Source organism: Ranitomeya variabilis, chromosome 5 (assembly GCF_051348905.1).
Source record: "Ranitomeya variabilis isolate aRanVar5 chromosome 5, aRanVar5.hap1, whole genome shotgun sequence".
NCBI classification, from domain to species: domain Eukaryota; kingdom Metazoa; phylum Chordata; class Amphibia; order Anura; family Dendrobatidae; genus Ranitomeya; species Ranitomeya variabilis.
Genome location: NC_135236.1, coordinates 452388030 through 452408782, shown reverse-complemented (window position 1 = coordinate 452408782; position 20753 = coordinate 452388030). Strand labels below are relative to the sequence as shown.

Genomic DNA, 20753 nt, shown 5'->3' with positions numbered 1-20753 from the left:
AAAGAAGCAGAATTCTCTAAGATACAGTATATTACAACGCTTCTTATGTTTATGTGAACTATTAATTTATGGAAAACAACAGTTTCTCATCTACCTTCACGGATTCTCTCCAGCCCAATCTGACAATAGACATGGAATAACACATATGGATGTTGGGCATTAAAGCTGCTACATTTTCTGAGGTTACTTATACCCATTATTTGTTCTTTGATTAGCTTTCTTATTGTTGTTACTACTAATGATTGAACGCGCTGGGATTAGCTTTCTTATTGTTGTTACTACTAATGATTGAACGCGCTGGGATTAGCTTTCTTATTGTTGTTACTACTAATGATTGAACGCGCTGGGATTAGGTGCTATCTTATCATGCTCTGATGCTAACCCAGTGACTTCGGCGTGGTCGAAAATTAAGTTCAAGTCTCCACGGCTGCATGTCTCATGGCTGTTAGACAGCCACAACACATGCAGAGATTTCCTGTTTGTAAGACAATCCCTTCATGTGTTGCTGCTGTCGAACAGCCATGAGACATGCAGCCGCGGGGACTTAATTATTTGACCACGCTGAAGTCACTGGGTTTGCACCAGAGCATGATCAGATAGGCACCTAATCCCAGCACGTTCTCTCATTACTAGTTATTACCATTACATTTTCATAATCAAAAGCAAATCTAAAGTATACCCTTGAAATAAGAGGCTTGTTCTTTCAGCCACATGTAAGTTATCACCATGGGTCTTGACAGCATCCTTTGGATACACTATCGATTTAGTACTGAAAAACCCCAAAAATGTCCTTTTTCATTTATTTTTTACAAGTTTTTCTATAGTTGCACCCACTGTTAAACTCATCATCAGAGAGCAAGAGTCTGAAAACCATCACAAAATGTAACATTTATTGGAGATCTGATGTGTGGGAGTAGGTCACGTTGGGCATTCCATTCAGAAAATGTCACGTCACAATTAGCGGTCCTTAGGAGGGTCTTTCTTTATTCGTCTTGTATGATATCTGCAAATAAAACACAGCAAATAAATAACATGTAAAACAAGGTGAATCATTTCTAATATAAACCCTCTCTGCACTGCTATTAGCGCTGACAGCATGAGGCTTTGCATGTGCGACCACCATTGCTTTCTACACATGGACAGCCACCACTCTTGATATTGAGTCACAGTTGCTGGACGCTCCTTATTGAGCTTGCGCACCCATTTTTTGGGGGGGAACATATGCAATATATGTATGGGAAACAGGTACAATGTCAGCATTGTATGAATGTATAAAGCGAGAATCATCGATGATTTTATCATGCTGGCATCATGGCTTCCATTTGTAACAAATTCATGACTACTGTGACAGATGTGCATGGAAACTGACAAACCCCATTATGGTCAGGTTTCCAGCAGTTCTGCCATTTGTGACAGCAAATTTAAAGAGGTTATCCACTACTTTAGTGTCCCTTTTAGGCTATGTGCACATGTTGCGGATTTGATGCATTTCCGTGGCGTTTTTGGCCGCACGGATTCACATCAAATCCGGAGTGTAGTGCACAGCCATTGTTAGTCTATGTGAAATTGACATTTGCTGTGCACATGCTGACGAAAAATACGTGCAGAATCACGGCTGTTTTTTTTCCGCAGCATGTCAATTCTTTTGGTGGGTCTGCAGCGTTTCTGCACCCATTAACTTCCATTGAGTCAGGCACATCTGCAGCAAAACCGCAGATGGAAAAAAGATCTGCGGATTTGCTGCGGATGAAACGCTGCAGATCGGGAGGGGGGAAGTGTGTGTGTGGAGGTCTGCGTGTATGTGTCTGTGTAGGCAGCCATTGTCTGATAGGACTACTGCTCCCATCCGGCAATGAATGCTCACAGTGACAGTATTGCCGATGATGGGAAAGTAGTCCCATCAGACAATGGCTGTGTTCAGTAGTAAAAAAACATATAACATACAGTAAATACTTACCAATCACCTAGTCTCCGAAGCCTTCGATTCTCCTGTAACAAAAATAACATAATAAACCAACCTATACTTACCTTTCCGCTGTAGTCCAGTTAACAACGAGTGTCCGACGACGATCTCCCGTGCAGAACAGTGACATCGGGCGATGTCCACGCTCTACAGGGCCTCCGTAATGAACTGACAGGCAGAGGTAATCCTCCGCAATGTATATCCCTCCGCCGCTGCCGGGAGAGAGGTCGCTTAAGTTCAGTTAATTTTCTTGCCGGCAACACTGTGTGAGAAAATTCCCATGCAGCATTGCTGTAAAGCAAGAGAATAAACTCAGGTAACCTCTCAGTGATGCACTGCCGGAGCCATTTTTTCCTGTCAGTGTGTCACTGAGGGTCCTATAGAGCAGTGACATCACTCGATGTCACTGTTCTATAGGGGAGATCGCCGTGGGACACTCGTTATTAATTGGACTATGTTGGACAAGGAGTATACGGTTGGTTTATTATTTTTTATTTTTTGCAGGTGATTGATGGCTTCGGGGAATTAGACGTGGTTGTAAGTATGGTGAAATTAAGATTATTAAAATACTTTTTTCTGGCTGTGTCTTTTTAACTCTTTCACTACTATAGGATTAGTAATGGATAGGTGTCTTATTGACGCCTCTCCATTACTAACCAGGCTTGATGTCACTTTACAATACAAAGGTGACATTAACCCCTTATTACCCCATATGCCACCGCTACAGGGCAGTGGGAAGAAAAAGGCTAAGCCCTGGAATTGGTGCATCTTGCGCATCTTGGTGCCATTTCTGGGGCGGCTGGGAGCTGGTGCTTTTAGCCGGGAAGGGGGGGGGGGGGGGGGTTAAGGGGGGCAATATCCATGGCCCCTCTCTAGGCTATGAATATCAGCCCGCAGCTGTCTGCATAGCCTTTCTGGCTATAAATCATAGGGGGACCCCACGTAATTTTCTTTTGGGGGGTCCCCCTATTTTAATAGCCAGTAAGAACTAAATATACAGCTGTGGGCTGATATTCATAGCCTGGGAAGCTCCATGGGTATTAACCCCTTCTCAGGCTATAAACATCGGCACCCAGTCGTTGGCTTTCCCACTCGACTTAAAAATTGCTCGGGAGCCCACGCAATTTTTTTTTCTCCATTTTTTTTTATAAATTAAATAGATATTGCGTTTAAGGCCAGAGTCACACTTACGAGAAACTTGCACTAGTCTCGCACCTCAATACCTGGCACAGCCGCCGGCACTTGGGACCGGAGTGTGCGGCTGCATGTCTTTCTATGCAGCTGAACGCTCCGGTCCCAGTGCCGGCGGCAATGCTGGGTATTGAGGTGCGAGACTAGTGCGAGTTTGTCGCAAGTGTGAACTGGCCAACGCAGATTTTGTGTGTGTGTCTTTATTTAACTCTTTATGTACCATTTTATCATGTTTATTACTAAACATCAGGCTTGGTATTATCTATCTATCCATCGATAGATAGATAAAGCTATAGAAAGATATATCTATCTATAGATAGAGCTATAGATAGAGCGATAGATAGAGCTATACATAGATCTATAGATAAATCTATAGATATATCTATTTATGTCTAGATCTATAGATAAATAGATATATCTATCTGTGTGTGTAAACATTACTCTTCAATGGAGTATGCAAATGAAGAGGTTGGACAAGAAATAAGATCAGTTTTTTTTTTGTTCAATAATACATCTTTATTTAGCTTTCAAAAACACATACAAATATGCATGAAAAAATCGCATAAAAAAACGCGTCAAATATGCACCTGCATTTTCTGGCAAGAGAGGAAGAATCTGCACAGAAAATTCCACAGGCAAATCTGCAACGTGTGCACATAGCTTTAGTCTCAGGCTGACTCCGCAAACTAGGTTTTCTCCGAAACACTACAACACTTCAGGGTAAAGCACACATGGCTGCAGTCGCACAGCCAGGCTCAGATTCATGCAGTGCCAGGATCTAATGACAGGTTCCCTTTATAGAGACAGATAATATTCTAGTCTGCAATGTGAGAACACTTTTTTAGCTGCTTCATGAAAAGATTGATAACTGATGGATACTGGGGCTTGTAATGCAGATTTTTTGTAATTATATGGATTATGTATGATGATTATTCACATTTAAAAGGAGTGACAATCCAATTAAAACTGCTAGTAAGTCATGTAGGTGACTTAGCTCCTATAAAATTCATGCCTGTACTATAAATTTTAATGCTTTTGATGTATAACAAAAAAATATATATTTTATTTAACGGGAACCTGTCACCCCCCCCCCCCCACAGGCATTTGTAACTAAAAGAGCCATCTTGTGCAGCACTAATGCGGCATTCTGACAAGGTGGCTCTTTTAGTTCTTGTTCCTGCCACTGCTGCAATAATCCCTTTTGAAATTTGTCCCTCATACCGTGAAATTGCCAGGGAGGCACGTCTTTCCTCCCTAATCCAGACGCCTCCCAGCCGTCACTCGTGGCCTCTGCGTGCCGGGCGCTGCCTCCTCTTCCTTCATTAGCATCCCCGGTTCCTGAGCTGTTATTTTTTTTTTCGGGCATGCGCAGTTGCGCTGCCCTTCGATCTTACAGCACAGGCGCCGGGGACGCTAATGAATGAAGAGGAGGCGGAGGCCCAGAGTGACAGCTGGGAGGTATGAGGGGCAAATTATACAAGCGATTACTGCAGGGAACCGAACTAAAAGAGACACCTTGACAGATTGCAGCATTAGCGCAGCACAAGGTGGCTCTTTTAGTTACAAACGCCTGGGGGGGTGACAGGTTCCCTTTAACATGTTAATCAGGCTCCTTGGTGTACCGTTCCACCCCCTTAATTAGCAGGGGTCGCAATGTCCAGTAGCTGCCTCATGCTTGTGCCTCTCTTGGGAGTGCCAGCTCTTTGCTCACTCCTGACTATGGCGGCTTCTTGCCTATTTGTGTAGTGAGCGGCTGCTACAGTCAAGAGCGAGGAAGGTGCGATTCAGCCAAGTTAGCACTATCAATAAAGCTAAGGTACATTGCGCTAAATTCAAGGATTAAAAGGTGCCTGAAGCCCTCGGCCATGTGAAGAGCGCATCAGGGAGTCCTGATTAGCAAAAAAAAAAAAAATGGAAACTTTTTTTCTGGACAGCAAAAGCAGTAAAAATCTATATTGTATAGAGGCTAAATCACCCATATCACTTTACTAGCAGTTTCATTGGAGTTTTTGTTGTGACCATGTCCCATTTAGAGGGCTATCCTATGAACATTTACCTACACACAGGATAGTGCAAACCACCACCAATCCTGAAAATAGGGGTCCTATGTTTGCTGTCACAAAGGAGCCCTGGTGCACGTTTGTTAACTGTTCTAATCACTATCGCTCCCATAGAAGTGGAACAGTGGCCAAGCAGGCACACTACTGCTCAGCATACATTTCCTTTGTATAGGGGATAAATGTGGCTGTAGAATAACCCACACCCCAAGATTCTGCTCCATGCTATCAGTGTAACTCCATATACTGTACATTCCATTCTACACATATACAGTCACAATCCATTAAAGTTATGTTCGCTTTATAACTTACTGTCCAACAGGATACCATCTGTGCTTGGTGGTGTAGAACATTTTGCTCAGCTCTTCTTTAGTTGGCGCTGGTTTACCCTCAGTTTGGTAAAGTCTGGCTTTTAGAACCTGCTCGTGTGATTCTTCCTGGTTGTGTAATGGATCTATCCGAGGAAGAGGCTACATAGGAAAGTTAAGGAGCAGTGGATGAGATTCTGCACTTTCTACTACAGATATGACAGTAAGCATGCACACAGTTAGGAATGCATTAAAGAGCCTTGTACCAAAAAAGTGAGGTCATCATGTTTAGTCTCCAAAGGTATCCAAGTATCCACTAATAAAGGCTAAACCACAACCAACAGTCCCTTGGATTTTATTTTGCTGGGTGCTCACTATGCTCAGCAGCACCATTTAATGACATAGTGGCATGTAGAAGTTTGGGCACTTCTGGTCAAAATTACTGTTATTGTGAACAGTTAAGCGAGTTGAAGATTAAATGATATCTGAGGCCTAAAGTTAAAGATGACACGTTTCATTTGTATTTTAGAACAAAAAAAAATTATACTGTCATTTTTTACATTTTAAAAATTACAAAAAGGAAAATGGGCAGATGCAGAAATTTGGGCACCATTAGAGATTTGTGTGCTCAGACCTTAATTAGCATGTTAGGGTTATGACTTGTTCTCCATCATCGTTAGGAAAGGCCAGGTGATGCAAATTTCCCAGCTTTATAAAAATCAGCCTCCTCTAACCTTGTGCTAAAAACATCAGCCATGGGTTCTTCTAAGTAGCTGCCTAGCGCTCTGAAAATGAAAATGGTGGAGCCACACAGCAGGAGAGGGCTATAAGAAGATAGGAAAGCATTTTCAAGTTGCCCTTTCCTCAGTTCGAAATGTAATTAAGAAACAGCAGAAATTGTGGAGGTCAAGATAATGTCTGGAACACAAAAGCAAAAAATTCAGTAAGAACCAAATCAGAATCCCCACTTGACTGCAAATCACCTTCAGAAAGATTTAGCAGATGCTGAAGTTGTGGTACACTGTCCTACTGTGCAGAGACACCTGAACAAATTTGGCCTTCATGGATGTCATAGTAACATAGTTATTAAGGTTGAAGGAAGACTTTAAGTCCATCTAGTTCAACCCATAGCCTAACCTAACATGCCCTAACATGTTGATCCAGAGGAAGGCAAAAAAAAACCATGATGTCATCGGAAGAAAACTTCTCCTGCGTCCTCACCATAAAATTCAGTGTCAGAAGTATGCAAGAGAACATCTCCAAAAGCCTGATGCATTTTGGAAAACAAGTCCTGTGGACCAGTAAGGTTAAAATAGAATTCTTTGGCCACAATGATCAAAGGTATGTGAGGAGAAAAGGGGCACAGAATTTCAGGAATAGAACATCTCGCCAACCATTAAATATGGGGGTGGATCAATCATGCTTTGGGATTAGGAGGCAGCTAATGGCAAGGAGAATATTTCATGGGTAGAAGGAAGAATGGATTCAATGAAATTTCAACAAATTCTTGATGCAAATGTAACACCATCTGTAAAAAAGCTGAAGTTGAAAAAAGGATGGCTTCTACAAATGTTTATAATAATGCCAAACATGTCAAAATTCACTATAGACTACCTCAAAAGACACAACCTGAAGGTTTTACAATGACCCTCACAGTCTCCTGATCTGAACATCCTTGGAAAATAATAATAATAATAATAAATATATATATCTTCTATGCCCAAAATTCAAATTAAACGTGTCATCTTTAACTTTAGGCCTTTTAGAGAACATTTCATCTTCAACTTACTTAATTGTTCACAATAACAGTCATTTTGACCAGGGGTGCCCAAATTTTTACATGCCACTGTATGTTCACATGTGGTGGATGTGCTGCAGACTTCCTGTCTGGATTTGCCAGCAGAATATCTACAGTGTGGATTTTCACGGCCAGTTTTACCCTTGGCAATCACAGGGTGAAATCCACACGTGCTGCACAAAGATATTGACAATGATTTTAATGAGCACCAAGTTCGTACATGTGAACGTACCCATAAACATTTTAGTTGACTGTGCTTTTAAGGGCTCATTCACATGTCCGCATTTCCCACGTACGAGAAAAATTGACTATTTTAATCAGGGTGTGATCTGAGTGTTCTGTTTTTTGTATGTGAATTAAAAAAAAAAATTCTCCACCCACTCCATTCTGACAGTTGGTGAAAATTGGACTGCACTTAGATGTCATCCAAGTGCAGTCCGATTTATTTCACAGACCCATTTCCTTGCATGGCAGATTTTCATCCAACACATCGAATAAGAATCGGAAATGTCTCTGATGATTTCTGTAGACTACTCAAAACAACAAAAACAGACATGTGAACAGCCCTACAGACTATCATAGGTATCAGTGCTATCCCTGAAAACCATGGAGAGCAGTCATATGAGAAAATCGGAGGTGTGAAGGAGCCCTAACGCCCTTGAGGCTGCAGGATCCTACTTAATTCTACCATGAGTTGTATGCCTGACTGTAGTGTAAATGTGCAGCACATAGGCAGTGTGAAGGCAGCTCACGCGTTTCTGGTTATGTCAGAGGCTACACAGTTACCTTGGTGTGCTCGTATGGAATATCCACTGATGGATGGTAGCAGACAATGGTTTTCCCATCTGATGTCTGGGCCAGCTTCACGTCGCTACACAAGGATGGTGGGGATGAGAAGTGATGGGAAAAGAAGAGAAAGAGAATCTTTATCATTAGGAACTGGTTAGTGCTCAGGCCTACGTGAAGTATGTCTAATCGTGCAGGGCACTTACTGTACAGAAACCTTGGCACATAAATGCTTAGGGCATCCACACATTACATGCAATGCCCCAATAGGCCAATTACCAAGCAGTTACAGATGTATGCGGGGAAAGCAGCAATCTGCTCTACTCTGAGGACCCAGGTCAGTGATAGAATCCTTGCTCTAAGTCCACTTACATTTAAAGGGGTTGTCCGGTCAAAACTGATAATAAGTCTGCAGTGATTCTCTGTGACTGCAGACTTATGAATCCCCCAGCACACGCACTGTGCGCTGCAGGGATTCACTGGCTTCAGACCTGGGACCGGAGGGTATGTGTGAGTGATATATGCCCCCAGCTGGTGGCCGTGGCCTTGCTCCATACACTCTAGTGATGCGGCCGGCCCATGGACGTGGTACACTAGAGGGCGGCCTCGCTTCATCCAAGTGTATGTAGAGCCAGGCCATGCCCACTAGCTGGGGGCATATATCGCTGACACATACCCTCCGGTCCCAGGTCAGAAGCCAGCGAATCCCTGCAGTGCACAGTGCGTGTGCTGGGGGATTCATAAGTCTGCAGTCACAGAGAATCACTGCAGACTTATCAGTTTTGACCGCACAACCCCTTTAACCTCTACAGAACAGGTCCAATTTGGGCCTTTGTGATAATTGTATTCCTTGTTCTCATTGGTGCATTTCTAGAGCCTTGGTAGCAGTTTCCCCACCATTGCTGTATGATGGCATGTGTGAGATTAGTAACTAGTGCCCTACCTTTACTCTATGGTGCCATAGGCTTGTGCGCATACCATGCATTATTTAGTTTTTACAGTGTAAAATTTATAAACAATAACATTTTTCTTTATGTCACCCACAAACACAAGGCAAACTCTGAAATTAATTTCTAAAGGTCAGACTCAAACCCAGAACTTAATTAGTGCAAGGTAATCAAGCTAAAAACTGAAGCACTATAATGGATTCTATGACTGGCACCCGGGCTACTGTGGTTAGAACTTTGGGAGTCGTAGCCATAACTGAATATTAAGTCAAAAATGTGGGATTAAGTTTTAAAGACAACTTGGTTTAAAGAGCTTTCACCAAATTTTCCATATTGAACTGAACACACAATGTAATAGTGACTGTATAGTAAAACGCTTTTTTTTTTATTTCTTTGTTTTTTTTAATTATTATTATACATTTTTATGACACCATTTATTCCATGGCGCTTTACATGTGAATGGGGCAAATTTAGACAAGTGCAGTAAACATGAGTAAAACAAGGCACACAGGTACAGGAGGAGAGAGGACCCTGCCGGCGAGGGCTCACAGTCTTTCACATATCCATTGCAGATATATTAGAGATCAGAGTATTTAGCACCTAATGAGTTAACTTTTGTTAGGTCCAAATAGGTGTGGTCAGAGAATATTCACTGGAGGCATGTACTTCTTATTGTATGATGCTGCCCAATCATAAGCAGGCATCAACTCTCAGCAGAAAAAGAACAAGCTCCCACCATAGCTTAGAGCGACATGGAATCGCTGTGAGAACAGAGCAGGCTACTCCTGTGTGAGACATATAACGAACGACAGTCTGCTCTGCTCTTATGATGACCTTTTTCGAAAGGTGCTATTCATCTGTGCTGTACTCCCAGCACTTGCTAATCATGCAGGAAGTTAGATAAGGCTGTCTGACATTATATGTCTCCATCGTCCTGTCTCCATCTTACCAGTATGTGCAAATCCATATTTGCTCTTCTGTAAGGGTCTACTTACAAAAGTCACCATCTGGAGACCTGCTCTTCATAGCTGTTTGCCAGACTAGGCTTCAATGCATAAAGCTGGCAGTGAGCCAGGAGCCACATGTGTCTCCCAAGCCATAGGTTGGGGACCGCTGCTCTAAACTACAGTGGGGGTGTGTTCTTCTTTCCATTGAGTGTTGGTGCCTGCTTATGTTTGGTCAGCATCATACAGAATGAAGAAGTACACGCCGCCAGTGAAAACTATCTGATAAAACCAACTTGTACTTAAAGGGGTACACTCATGGCCAAGATCCTATCCCCATATGAAGTAAGGTGTAATAATAATATTAGCAAATACCTCCAACTAGAAATGTAGTATAGTTCTTATGATTTGCTAGGTCTCTTTCCTCATGTACAGGTATAGCAGGAATTTAGGTATCCATGCTTACGACGAACGCCGATATACTGACAGTTAGCTAGTTGCTAGCGGTCGTAACCATGAATACCTAAGGTCCTGCAATGCCTGCACATGATGAAAGAGACATAGCGAGTAAGAAAAACTATACTACATTTCTAATTGGAAGTATTTGTTAATATTATTACAACTACTACATATTGGGATAGGGTCTTAGAGAAGGGAATACCCCTTTAACAAGAGTTGACTCATTAGGGGCCAAATGCTGTGTCTTGCTAATATCTTGGCAATTGAGAGGTGAAAAGAAAAACACAAACCAAAATAAAATGTTTTATTCATTTTTAAGTCTGTCAATTACAAATAAGGGTGTTTTGACATTGATTTACGTGGAATGAAGACATCAAGAGTATTTCACACTTTTGGCATATACAGTTGTGCTCATAAGTTTACACACCCTGGCAGAATTTTTGCTTTCTTGGCCTTTTTTCAGAGAATATGAATGATAAAACCAAAACTTTTTTTCCACTCATGGTTAGTGGTTGGGTGAAGCCAATTATTATCAATATACTGTGTTTTCAATTTTTAAATCATAATGACAACCCAAAACATCCAAATGACCCTGATCAAAAGTTTACTTACCCCATTCCTTAAGACCTTGTATTGCCCCCTCTAACATCAATGACAGCTTGAAGTCTTTTGTGGCAGTTGTGGAGGAGGTTCTTTATTTTCTCAGATGGCAAAGCTGACCACTCTGATTGGCAAAAAGCCTCCAGTTCCTGTAAATTCCTGGGCTGTCTAGCATGAACTGCGTGCTTGAGATCTCCCTAGAGTGGCTCAATGATACTGAGGTCAGGAGATGGAGATGGCCAGCCAGAACCTTCACTTTGTTCTGCTGTAGCCAATGACAGATCGACATGGCCTTGTGTTTTGGATCGTTGTCATGTTGGAACGTCCAAGTACGTCCCATGCGCAGCTTCCGGGTTGATGATTGCAAATTTGCCTTCAGTATTTGCTGATAACATGCTGCATTCATCTTTCCTGCAACTTTGACCAAGTTTCCTGTGCCTTTGTAGCTCGCACATCCTCAAAACATCAGCGATCCACCTCCGTGCTTTACAGTAGGAATGGTGTTTCTTTCATAATAGGCCTTGTTGACCTTTCTCCAAATGTAATGTTTATGGTTGTGGCCAAAAACTTGAATTTGGTCTCAGCACTCCAAATTACCTTGTTACAGAAGTTTTGAGGCTTGTCTCTGTGCTGTTTTGTGCATTGTAGGAGAGATACTTTGTGGCATTCATGCAGTAGTGGCTTTCTTCTGGCGACTCGACCATGCAGCCCATTTTTATTCAGGTGCCTCCTTATTGTGCATCTTGAAACAGCCACACCGCCAGTATTCAGAGAGTCCAGTATTTCAGCTGATGTTATTTGTGGCTTTTTCTTTGCATCCTGAACAATTTTCCAGGCAGTCGTGGATGACATTTTTGTTGGTCTACATGACGATGGCTTTGCTTTTACAGAGCCCCTGATTTTCCATTTGTTACTCACAGTTTGAACGCTGCTGACTGGCATTATCAATTCCTTGGATATCTTTTTATATCCCTTTCCTGTTTTATACAGTTCAACTACCTTTTCCCATAGATCCGTTGATAATTCTTTTGCTTTCCACATGACTCACAATCCAGAAACGTCAGTGGCTGGATGAAAGATGAAAGAGTCTGTCTGGATCCCAGAAACTCACTCAGCTTTTATGCACACACACTGCTTACAAGCAAACAGGTCACAGGTGAGGATGTTACCTTTAGTAGCCATTCAAACCCATTTGTGTCAACTTCTGTGCAGGTTATGAGTCCAAAATCACCAGGGTATGTGAACTTTTGATCAGGGTTGTCATTATGATTTAAATAGAGAACACAGTAGTTTGACAATAAATGGCTTCATCCAACCACTAACCATAAGTGGAGAAAAAGTTTTAGCATCATCATTCATATTTCCTTGAAAAATGGCCAAGAAAGGAAACATTCTGCCGGGGTATGTAAACTTTTGAGCACAACTGTTTTCTGGGTACATAAGGTTCTATCAACATGTTTTGCACATATGCCAGGACATACCAACCAAACATATATCCAGCACATGCCAACACATTCTCCACTCCAAGTCTCTCGAGCATTGGGCAGTGGAGTCTTTCTTTGAAGGACGATACAGATCTCTCCAAACTACGTGGGTTAAGAGTTACCAAATATACTTATTTTACAATATTTTTCATTTTTTTTATCAGAGCATATTTAGGTAGATGACAATTTCAATAGACATAGCGTGATTTCAGGTCACATACCAATTATAATCATCTGGGAGGGCAGAGTAGGAAGAATCGTGATGTAGTAGGCACTGGCCTGTAAAAGAGAAATCCATTTAGTCAGATCATCTTTAATCAGACGTTATATGCACAGTGTGTATTTATTTCCTTGAATGATAGCAGGAAAAACACATTACCACTAAGCAAAATAAAGCAATGTTGTATCCCATCATGGTGTCCTCGTATGATCATAATTTATATGCAGAGCAGTTACAGGAATAGTCAGAGAAGATAAAAGTCTATTTACTATGTCACTGGTGATTATAGCTACATCTGTATTGTGAAAGTAATCCGTATATACTCGAGTATAAGCAGAGTTTTTCAGCACATTTTTTGGGGGCTGAAAACGCCCCCCTCGGCTTATACTCCAGTGAGGGTCCAGAAGATGGAGGGGGAGCGGCAGCAGCGGGTCACAGGAGGCAGCTGCTGCGCGTAAAGCCTGCGCCCAATGCTAAAGAAAAATGAATATTCAATGCGCTGGCAGTGAACATTAATTTCTCTGTAATAGCACGCACAGTGTCAGCCGCAGCAGCCGGCTCCTGCAGGTATCAGGCGGTCACATATGCCCGCTATTTAAGAGAAATGAATATTCACCTCTCTCCAATTTCATTAGCGTGGACAGAGGTAAATATTCATTTCTCCTAAGTAGCATAATGCAGAGACCCTCTCTCCAGCAATGTGTCACTTACTGGGCTGCTTGCTGTATTTTTTTTTTATATAAAAATCACTGTTTTATTCGCAGGAGATTACCACCAGAGGACTAGAAAACCTGCTGAAAAGCGGTCCTCCATGTTCATGAGTTCTGAATAACCACTTCCCCAAGACTGATTGGAAGCTTTCTGCCTATGCACAGTGTACACATAAAGCTGTCATTCAGTAGTGTGGGCAGGTTATACAGAGCTCTGTGTTCAGAGAACTGCTAGATCTGCAGCAGAGAAAACAGGGATTTTGATGAAAAAAATTAACATGCAGCCTGCTATTGGGGCCTCTACATTATGCTTCTCTCAGATGGGGATAGCAAAAACCTGGTGACAGATTACTTTTAACTGTTTATTTGCTGTGTATTACTATTTACCCATGTAGTTTTCAGCTCATGCTTCTGTGTGGATGTGCCCTGCGAATTTTTCTGTGTTTTTACTTGTATTATAACAAAGTATTTCTTACATTTATTGTCATATGGCGTGCAATATTTCTAGACGTTCATCACTGGAACATATATATTGAACCTAGTGCTAATTAAATGGAACCGTCATTTCTTGAAACCAGTAGCATAGCTACCAGTGGGGCGCCTGGGCCCAGCGCTCTGAGGGCCCACCTGGAGCTTCGCTACTGCAACTGTCATGGTGCACACTGCGCCAATACATAACACTCTGCAGCAGGGCAGGGAGACTTAATCTTCCTGCTCTGCTAACTGGCCGCTATGCTGCTGGATGCCGATACAGTTAACCGCATTGATGAGAGCAGGAGCATCACACTCCCTCTCCCATCAATCCCCTTCAGCGTCTGACGTCACTGACGCAGACACTGACAGCAGGTGCGATGACGTCATTACTTGCCGCCTGATGCTTTGAGATGTGCAGGCGATCAAAGCAACAGGGGAACGATGAGGAGAGATATTGTATTTTTTTTTTCAATGGAGTGACTTATACAATATAGAGTCTGCCTATGGGGGGTGGATTATACTACATAGAGTCTGCCTGTGGTAGTGTGCATTATACTATACAGAGTCTGATTATGGGAGTGTGCATTATACTACATAGAGTCTGCCTATGGGGGTGCATTATACTATACTATATGGTGGCCCCATTCTAATGCAATTCTAATGCATCGGGTATTCTAGAATATGTATGAAGTTTATTCATGAAGATTTCAGAATAATGCAATGAATACACAGGATTCGGCCGGCCGGGCGCGACCAATTAGCGAAGCGTGGTTCAAATCCTGCGCCAATTCGCGGAAGGACTGCGTCTGTCACTGATTGTTCACGGCCGCCGGCTGTGACCAGTCAGTGAAGCCAGGGCCAGCTGCAGGTTTTTGAGGGCCTTGGGCGAAAGAGTCTCACAGCCCACGTAGCATATAGCACGGCCCACGTAGTATATAGCACGGCCCACGTAGTATATAGCACGGCCCACGTAGTATATAGCACGGCCCACGTAGTATATAGCACGGCCCACGTAGTATATAGCACGGCCCACGTAGTATATAGCACGGCCCACGTAGTATATAGCACAGCCCACGTAGTATATAGCACAGCCCACGTAGTATATAGCACAGCCCACGTAGTATATAGCACAGCCCACGTAGTATATAGCACAGCCCACGTAGTATATAGCACAGCCCACGTAGTATATAGCACAGCCCACGTAGTATATAGCACAGCCCACGTAGTATATAGCACAGCCCACGCAGTATATAGCACAGCCCACGCAGTATATAGCACAGCCATGTAGTATATAGCACAGCCAAGTAGTATATTGCACAGCCACGTAGTATATAGCACAGGCACGTAGTATATAGCACAGCTACGTAGTGTATAGCACAGCCACGTAGTATATAACACAGCCAAGTAGTATATTTTACAGCCACGTAGTATATAGCACAGGCACATGGTATATAGCACAGCTACATAGTGTATAGCATAGCCAGGAAGTATATAGCACAGCCACGTAGTATATTGCAGTCACGTAGTATATAGCACAGCCCACGCAGTATATAACACAGCCAAGTAGCATATTCCACAGCCACGTAGTATATAGTACAGGCACGTAGTTTATAGCACAGCCACGTAGTTTATAGCACAGCCACGTAGTTTATAGCACAGCCACGTAGTTTATAGCACAGCCACGTAGTTTATAGCACAGCCACGTAGTTTATAGCACAGCCACGTAGTTTATAGCACAGCCACGTAGTTTATAGCACAGCCACGTAGTTTATAGCACAGCCACGTAGTTTATAGCACAGCCACGTAGTTTATAGCACAGCCACTTAATATATTGCAGAGCCACGTAGTATATAGCACAGCCCACGTAGTATATAGCACAGCCCATGCAGTATATAACACAACCCACGTAGTATATAGCACAGCCCACGCAGTATATAATACAGCCCATGTAGTATATAACACAGCCATGTAGTATACTGCACAGCCACGTAGTATATAGCACAGTTCACGCAGTGTAGAGGACAGCGACGTAGTATATAGCACAGCCCACGTAGTATATAGCACAGCCCACGTAGTATATAGCACAGCCCACGTAGTATATAGCACAGCCCACGTAGTATATAGCACAGCCCACGTAGTATATAGCACAGCCCACGTAGTATATAGCACAGCCCACGTAGTATATAGCACAGCCCACGTAGTATATAGCACAGCCCACGTAGTATATAGCACAGCCCACGTAGTATATAGCACAGCCCACGTAGTATATAGCACAGCCCACGCAGTATATAACAAAGCCCACGTAGTATATAACACAGCCGCGTAGTATATAACACAGCCACGTAGTATATTGCACAGCCCACATAGTATATTGCACAGCCCACGTAGTATATAACACAGCCATGTAGTATATTGCACAGCCACGTAGTATATAGCACAGTTCACGCAGTGTAGAGGACAGCGACGTAGTACATATCACAGCCCATGCAGTATATAGCACAGCCCACGTAGTATATAACACAGCCCACGTAGTATATAACACAGCCCACTCAGTATATAACAGCCCACGCAGTATATAACAGCCCACGCAGTATATAACAGCCCACGCAGTATATAACAGCCCACGCAGTATATAACAGCCCACGCAGTATGTAACACAGCCCACGTAGTATATAACAGCCCACACAGTATGTAACACAGCCCACGTAGTATATAGGAATGTGGGCACCATATCCCTGTTAAAAAAATAAATTAAAATAAAAGTTATATACTCACCTTCCGGCGGCCCCCGGATCCAGCCCAGGTCTTTAGCGATGCTTCTCGCGACGCTCCGTTTCCAGTAATGGCTTGCGGCAATAACCCGTGATGATTTAGCGTTCTCGTGAGACCGCGACGTCATCATCTCGCGAGACCGCTACGTCATCAAGGGTCGTTGCCGCAATGCATTCTTGGGACCGGAGCATCGCGAGAAGCGGGAAAGGCGCCAGTAGGTGAGAATATAATGATTTTTTTTTTTATTATTATTTTTAACATTATAGGTTTTTACTATTGATGCTGCATAGGCAGCATCAATAGTAAAAAGTTGGTCACACTTACAGGGTTAATGGCAGCGTTAACAGACTGTGCTACACCGCGTTATGCCATGGTGTAACACAGTTCCTTTAACGGACTGCCAAAATAGCTATGTGGGCGCTGACTGGAGGGGAGTAGGGAGGGGCCAATTTGCGGCTGGACTGTGCCTCTCGCTGATTGGTCGTGGCGGGCTGGGAGCGACCAATCAGCGATGCGGGATTTCCGTTACAGACAGACAGACGGAAGTGGACCTTAGACAATTATATATATATATATATATATATATATATATATATATATATATATATATATATATATACAGTAGATAGTCGGCTTATGGGGAGTGCATTATGCTATATAGAGTCTGGCTTTGGGGGTGTGCATTATACTATATAGAGTCTTCCTATGGGGGTGTGCATTATGCTATATAGAGTCTGCCTATGGGGGTGCATTATACTATATAGAGTCTGCCCATGGGGAGTGCATACTATACTACTATATTATAGAGGCCTATGAGGAGTGCATTATACTATGGAGGCCTATGAGGAGTGCATTATACTATAGAGGCCTATGAGGAATGCATTATACTATATGGAGGCTATTTAAGCGGTCATCATACAGTGTGAGGGCCATCCTACAGTGTTGAAGCCATCAAACAGTTTGGAGGCTACTAAGGGGTTAGTATACTATGTGGGGGGTACTATACAGGAGCTTATGGCATTATACTATGTATAAGAGAGCATCATACTATGTAGAGGGGGAGACTTGGGAGATTATTAAATGTTAAGTGGGCACTTATTGATATAGGGGAACTCAGGTTATGGTGCCTGTCAAAGGAGCACACAGGGAATTATTACTTTCTAGGGGGCATAATGTGGGCACTGTTTACCATCAGAGGGCACACAGTACCATACAGTAGGTGCAGTAAAAAGGACACATACAGCAGTGAATCAGTTTTGGGGTATTAGGACGCTGTGCTGTGCAGGTTGGGAATAGACTGTGCAGGAAACGTAAACAAATGAGTCTTTGTTGTAATCTCTGCAGCAGAGGTGTCGGCTGGAAGAAGTTGTCATGTCGGTCTGGGCCAGATGGAAAAGACAGGAAAAGTGAACTATTCCATCAGAAAGATTGTCAGCAGTAAGGCGCCATCTATAACTGTACCGTGATCACTTATATGTTCCATATGACCGGTATCTACCACTGACCATATGGCGGCAATATCAACGTTGGTCTTTATACAGAGATTATTTTCAGAAACAGCACGATCATCTGTTGAGGTTCTCCTATATCCACCATTAGGCTGGGGTCACACTTGTGAGTACAATGCGAGAATCTCGCGCATGAATACCCGGCACTGCCAGCGCCACTCGGGAACCCTAGCTACGTAGGCCTCAGCTTGAAACGCTATGAACTTGCAAATTTTAGTCTATCTTACAGCATTTATCCACAATATATAAGAGCATACAGAGCATAACTAGCCCAATTTTCAATGAGGGTATGTGCACACGTCCGGATTTCTTCAGGAATTTTTGCGATTTTTTTGCGGAATTCCCTGATAAAAACGCAAAAATTCTGCACAAAAAACGCTTAAATTATGCATCCTATCATTTAGAATGCATTCCGCATTTTTTGTGCAAATTTTGCATTTTTTTCCGCAAAAAAAACGCAATCCGCAAAAAGAAGCAACATGTTCATTCTTTTTGCGGATTTTTGCCCCGTGTATGATATTAGAGGCAGGGTACACAGCATATACAGTATGTCCCGTGTATGATATTAGAGGCGGGGTACACAGTATATACAGTAGGTCCCGTGTATAATATTAGAGGCGGGGTATACAGTATATACAGTAGGTCCCGTGTATGATATTAGAGGCAGGGTACACAGCATATACAGTATGCCCCGTGTATGATATTAGAGGCAGGGTACACAGTATATACAGTAAGTCCCATGTATGATATTAGAGGCAGGGTACACAGCATATACAGTAGGTCCCGTGTATATTAGAGGCAGGGTACGCAGTATATACAGTATGTCCCGTGTATACACTAGAGGCAGGGTACACAGTATATACAGTATGCCACGTGTATGATATTAGAGGCAGGGTACGCAGTATATACAGTATGTCCCGTGTATGATATTAGAGGCAGGGTACGCAGTATATACAGTATGTCCCGTGTATGATATTAGAGGCAGGGTACGCAGTATATACAGTATGTCCTGTGTATGATATTAGAGGCAGGGTACACAGCATATACAGTATGCCCCGTGTATGATATTAGAGGCAGGGTACACAGTATATACAGTAAGTCCCATGTATGATATTAGAGGCAGGGTACACAGCATATACAGTAGGTCCCGTGTATATTAGAGGCAGGGTACGCAGTATATACAGTATACCCGTGTATACACTAGAGGCAGGGTACGCAGTATATACAGTATGTCCTGTGTATAATATTAGAGGCAGGGTACACAGTATATACAGTATGTCCTGTGTATGATATTAGAGGCAGGGTACACAGTATATACAGTATGTCCTGTGTATGATATTAGAGGCAGGGTACGCAGCATATACAGTAGGTCCCGTGCATATTAGAGGCAGGGTACGCAGTATATACAGTATACCCGTGTATACACTAGAGGCAGGGTACGCAGTATATACAGTATGTCCTGTGTATAATATTAGAGGCAGGGTACACAGTATATACAGTATGTCCTGTGTATGATATTAGAGGCAGGGTACACAGTATATACAGTATGTCCTGTGTATGATATTAGAGGCAGGGTACGCAGCATATACAGTAGGTCCCGTGCATATTAGAGGCAGGGTACACAGTATATACAGTATGCCCCGTGTATACACTAGAGGCAGGGTACGCAGTATATACAGTATGTCCTGTGTATGATATTAGAGGCAGGGTACACAGTATATACAGTATGTCCTGTGTATGATATTAGAGGCAGAGTACGCAGTATATACAGTATGCCCCGTGTATGATATTAGAGGCAGGGTACGCAGTATATACAGTATGTCCCGTGTATGATATTAGAGGCGGGGTACGCAGTATATACGGTATGTCCCGTGTATGATATTAGAGGCAGGGTACGCAGTATATACAGTATGTCCTGTGTATGATATTAGAGGCAGGGAACGCAGTATATACAGTATGTCCTGTGTATGATATTAGAGGCAGGGTACACAGTATATACAGTATGTCCCGTGTATGATATTAGAGGCAGAGTACGCAGTATATACAGTATGTCCCGTGTATGATATTAGAGGCGGGGTACGCAGTATATACAGTATGTCCCGGGTATATTAGAGGCAGGGTACGCAGTATATACAGTATATCCCGTGTATGATATTAGAGGCTGGGTACGCAGTATATACAGTATGTCCCGTGTATGATATTAGAGGCAGGGTACGCAGTATATACAGTATGTCCTGTGTATGATATTAGAGGCAGGGTACACAGTATATACAGTATGTCCTGTGTATGATATTAGAGGCAGGGTACACAGTATATACAGTATGTCCCGTGTATGATATTAGAGGCAGGGTACGCAGTATATACAGTATGTCCCGTGTATGATACTAGAGGCAGGGTACACAGTATATACAGTATGTCCTGTGTATGATATTAGAGGCAGGGTACACAGTATATACAGTATATCCCGTGTATGATATTAGAGGCAGGGTACGCAGTATATACAGTATGTCCCGTGTATGATATTAGAGGCAG

General features: G+C 42.8%; 1 protein-coding gene across 2 annotated transcripts in view; it reads right to left on the bottom strand.

Annotated features, from left to right (window-relative positions):
• Nucleotides 1-813: 813 nt before the first annotated feature.
• The window catches only part of MRPL42 (mitochondrial ribosomal protein L42), a 32567-nt gene continuing 12627 nt past the window's right edge, over nucleotides 814-20753 (bottom strand). For both annotated transcript variants that reach the window (XM_077265409.1, XM_077265410.1), the window contains exons 2-5: nucleotides 12759-12816; nucleotides 8104-8188; nucleotides 5524-5681; nucleotides 814-1003 (exon numbers count right to left, since the gene is read on the bottom strand). In XM_077265409.1, the coding sequence (XP_077121524.1) occupies nucleotides 958-1003; nucleotides 5524-5681; nucleotides 8104-8188; nucleotides 12759-12816 (347 nt within the window). In that variant the 3' untranslated portion in view covers nucleotides 814-957. The remainder of the gene's footprint in view (nucleotides 1004-5523; nucleotides 5682-8103; nucleotides 8189-12758; nucleotides 12817-20753) is intronic.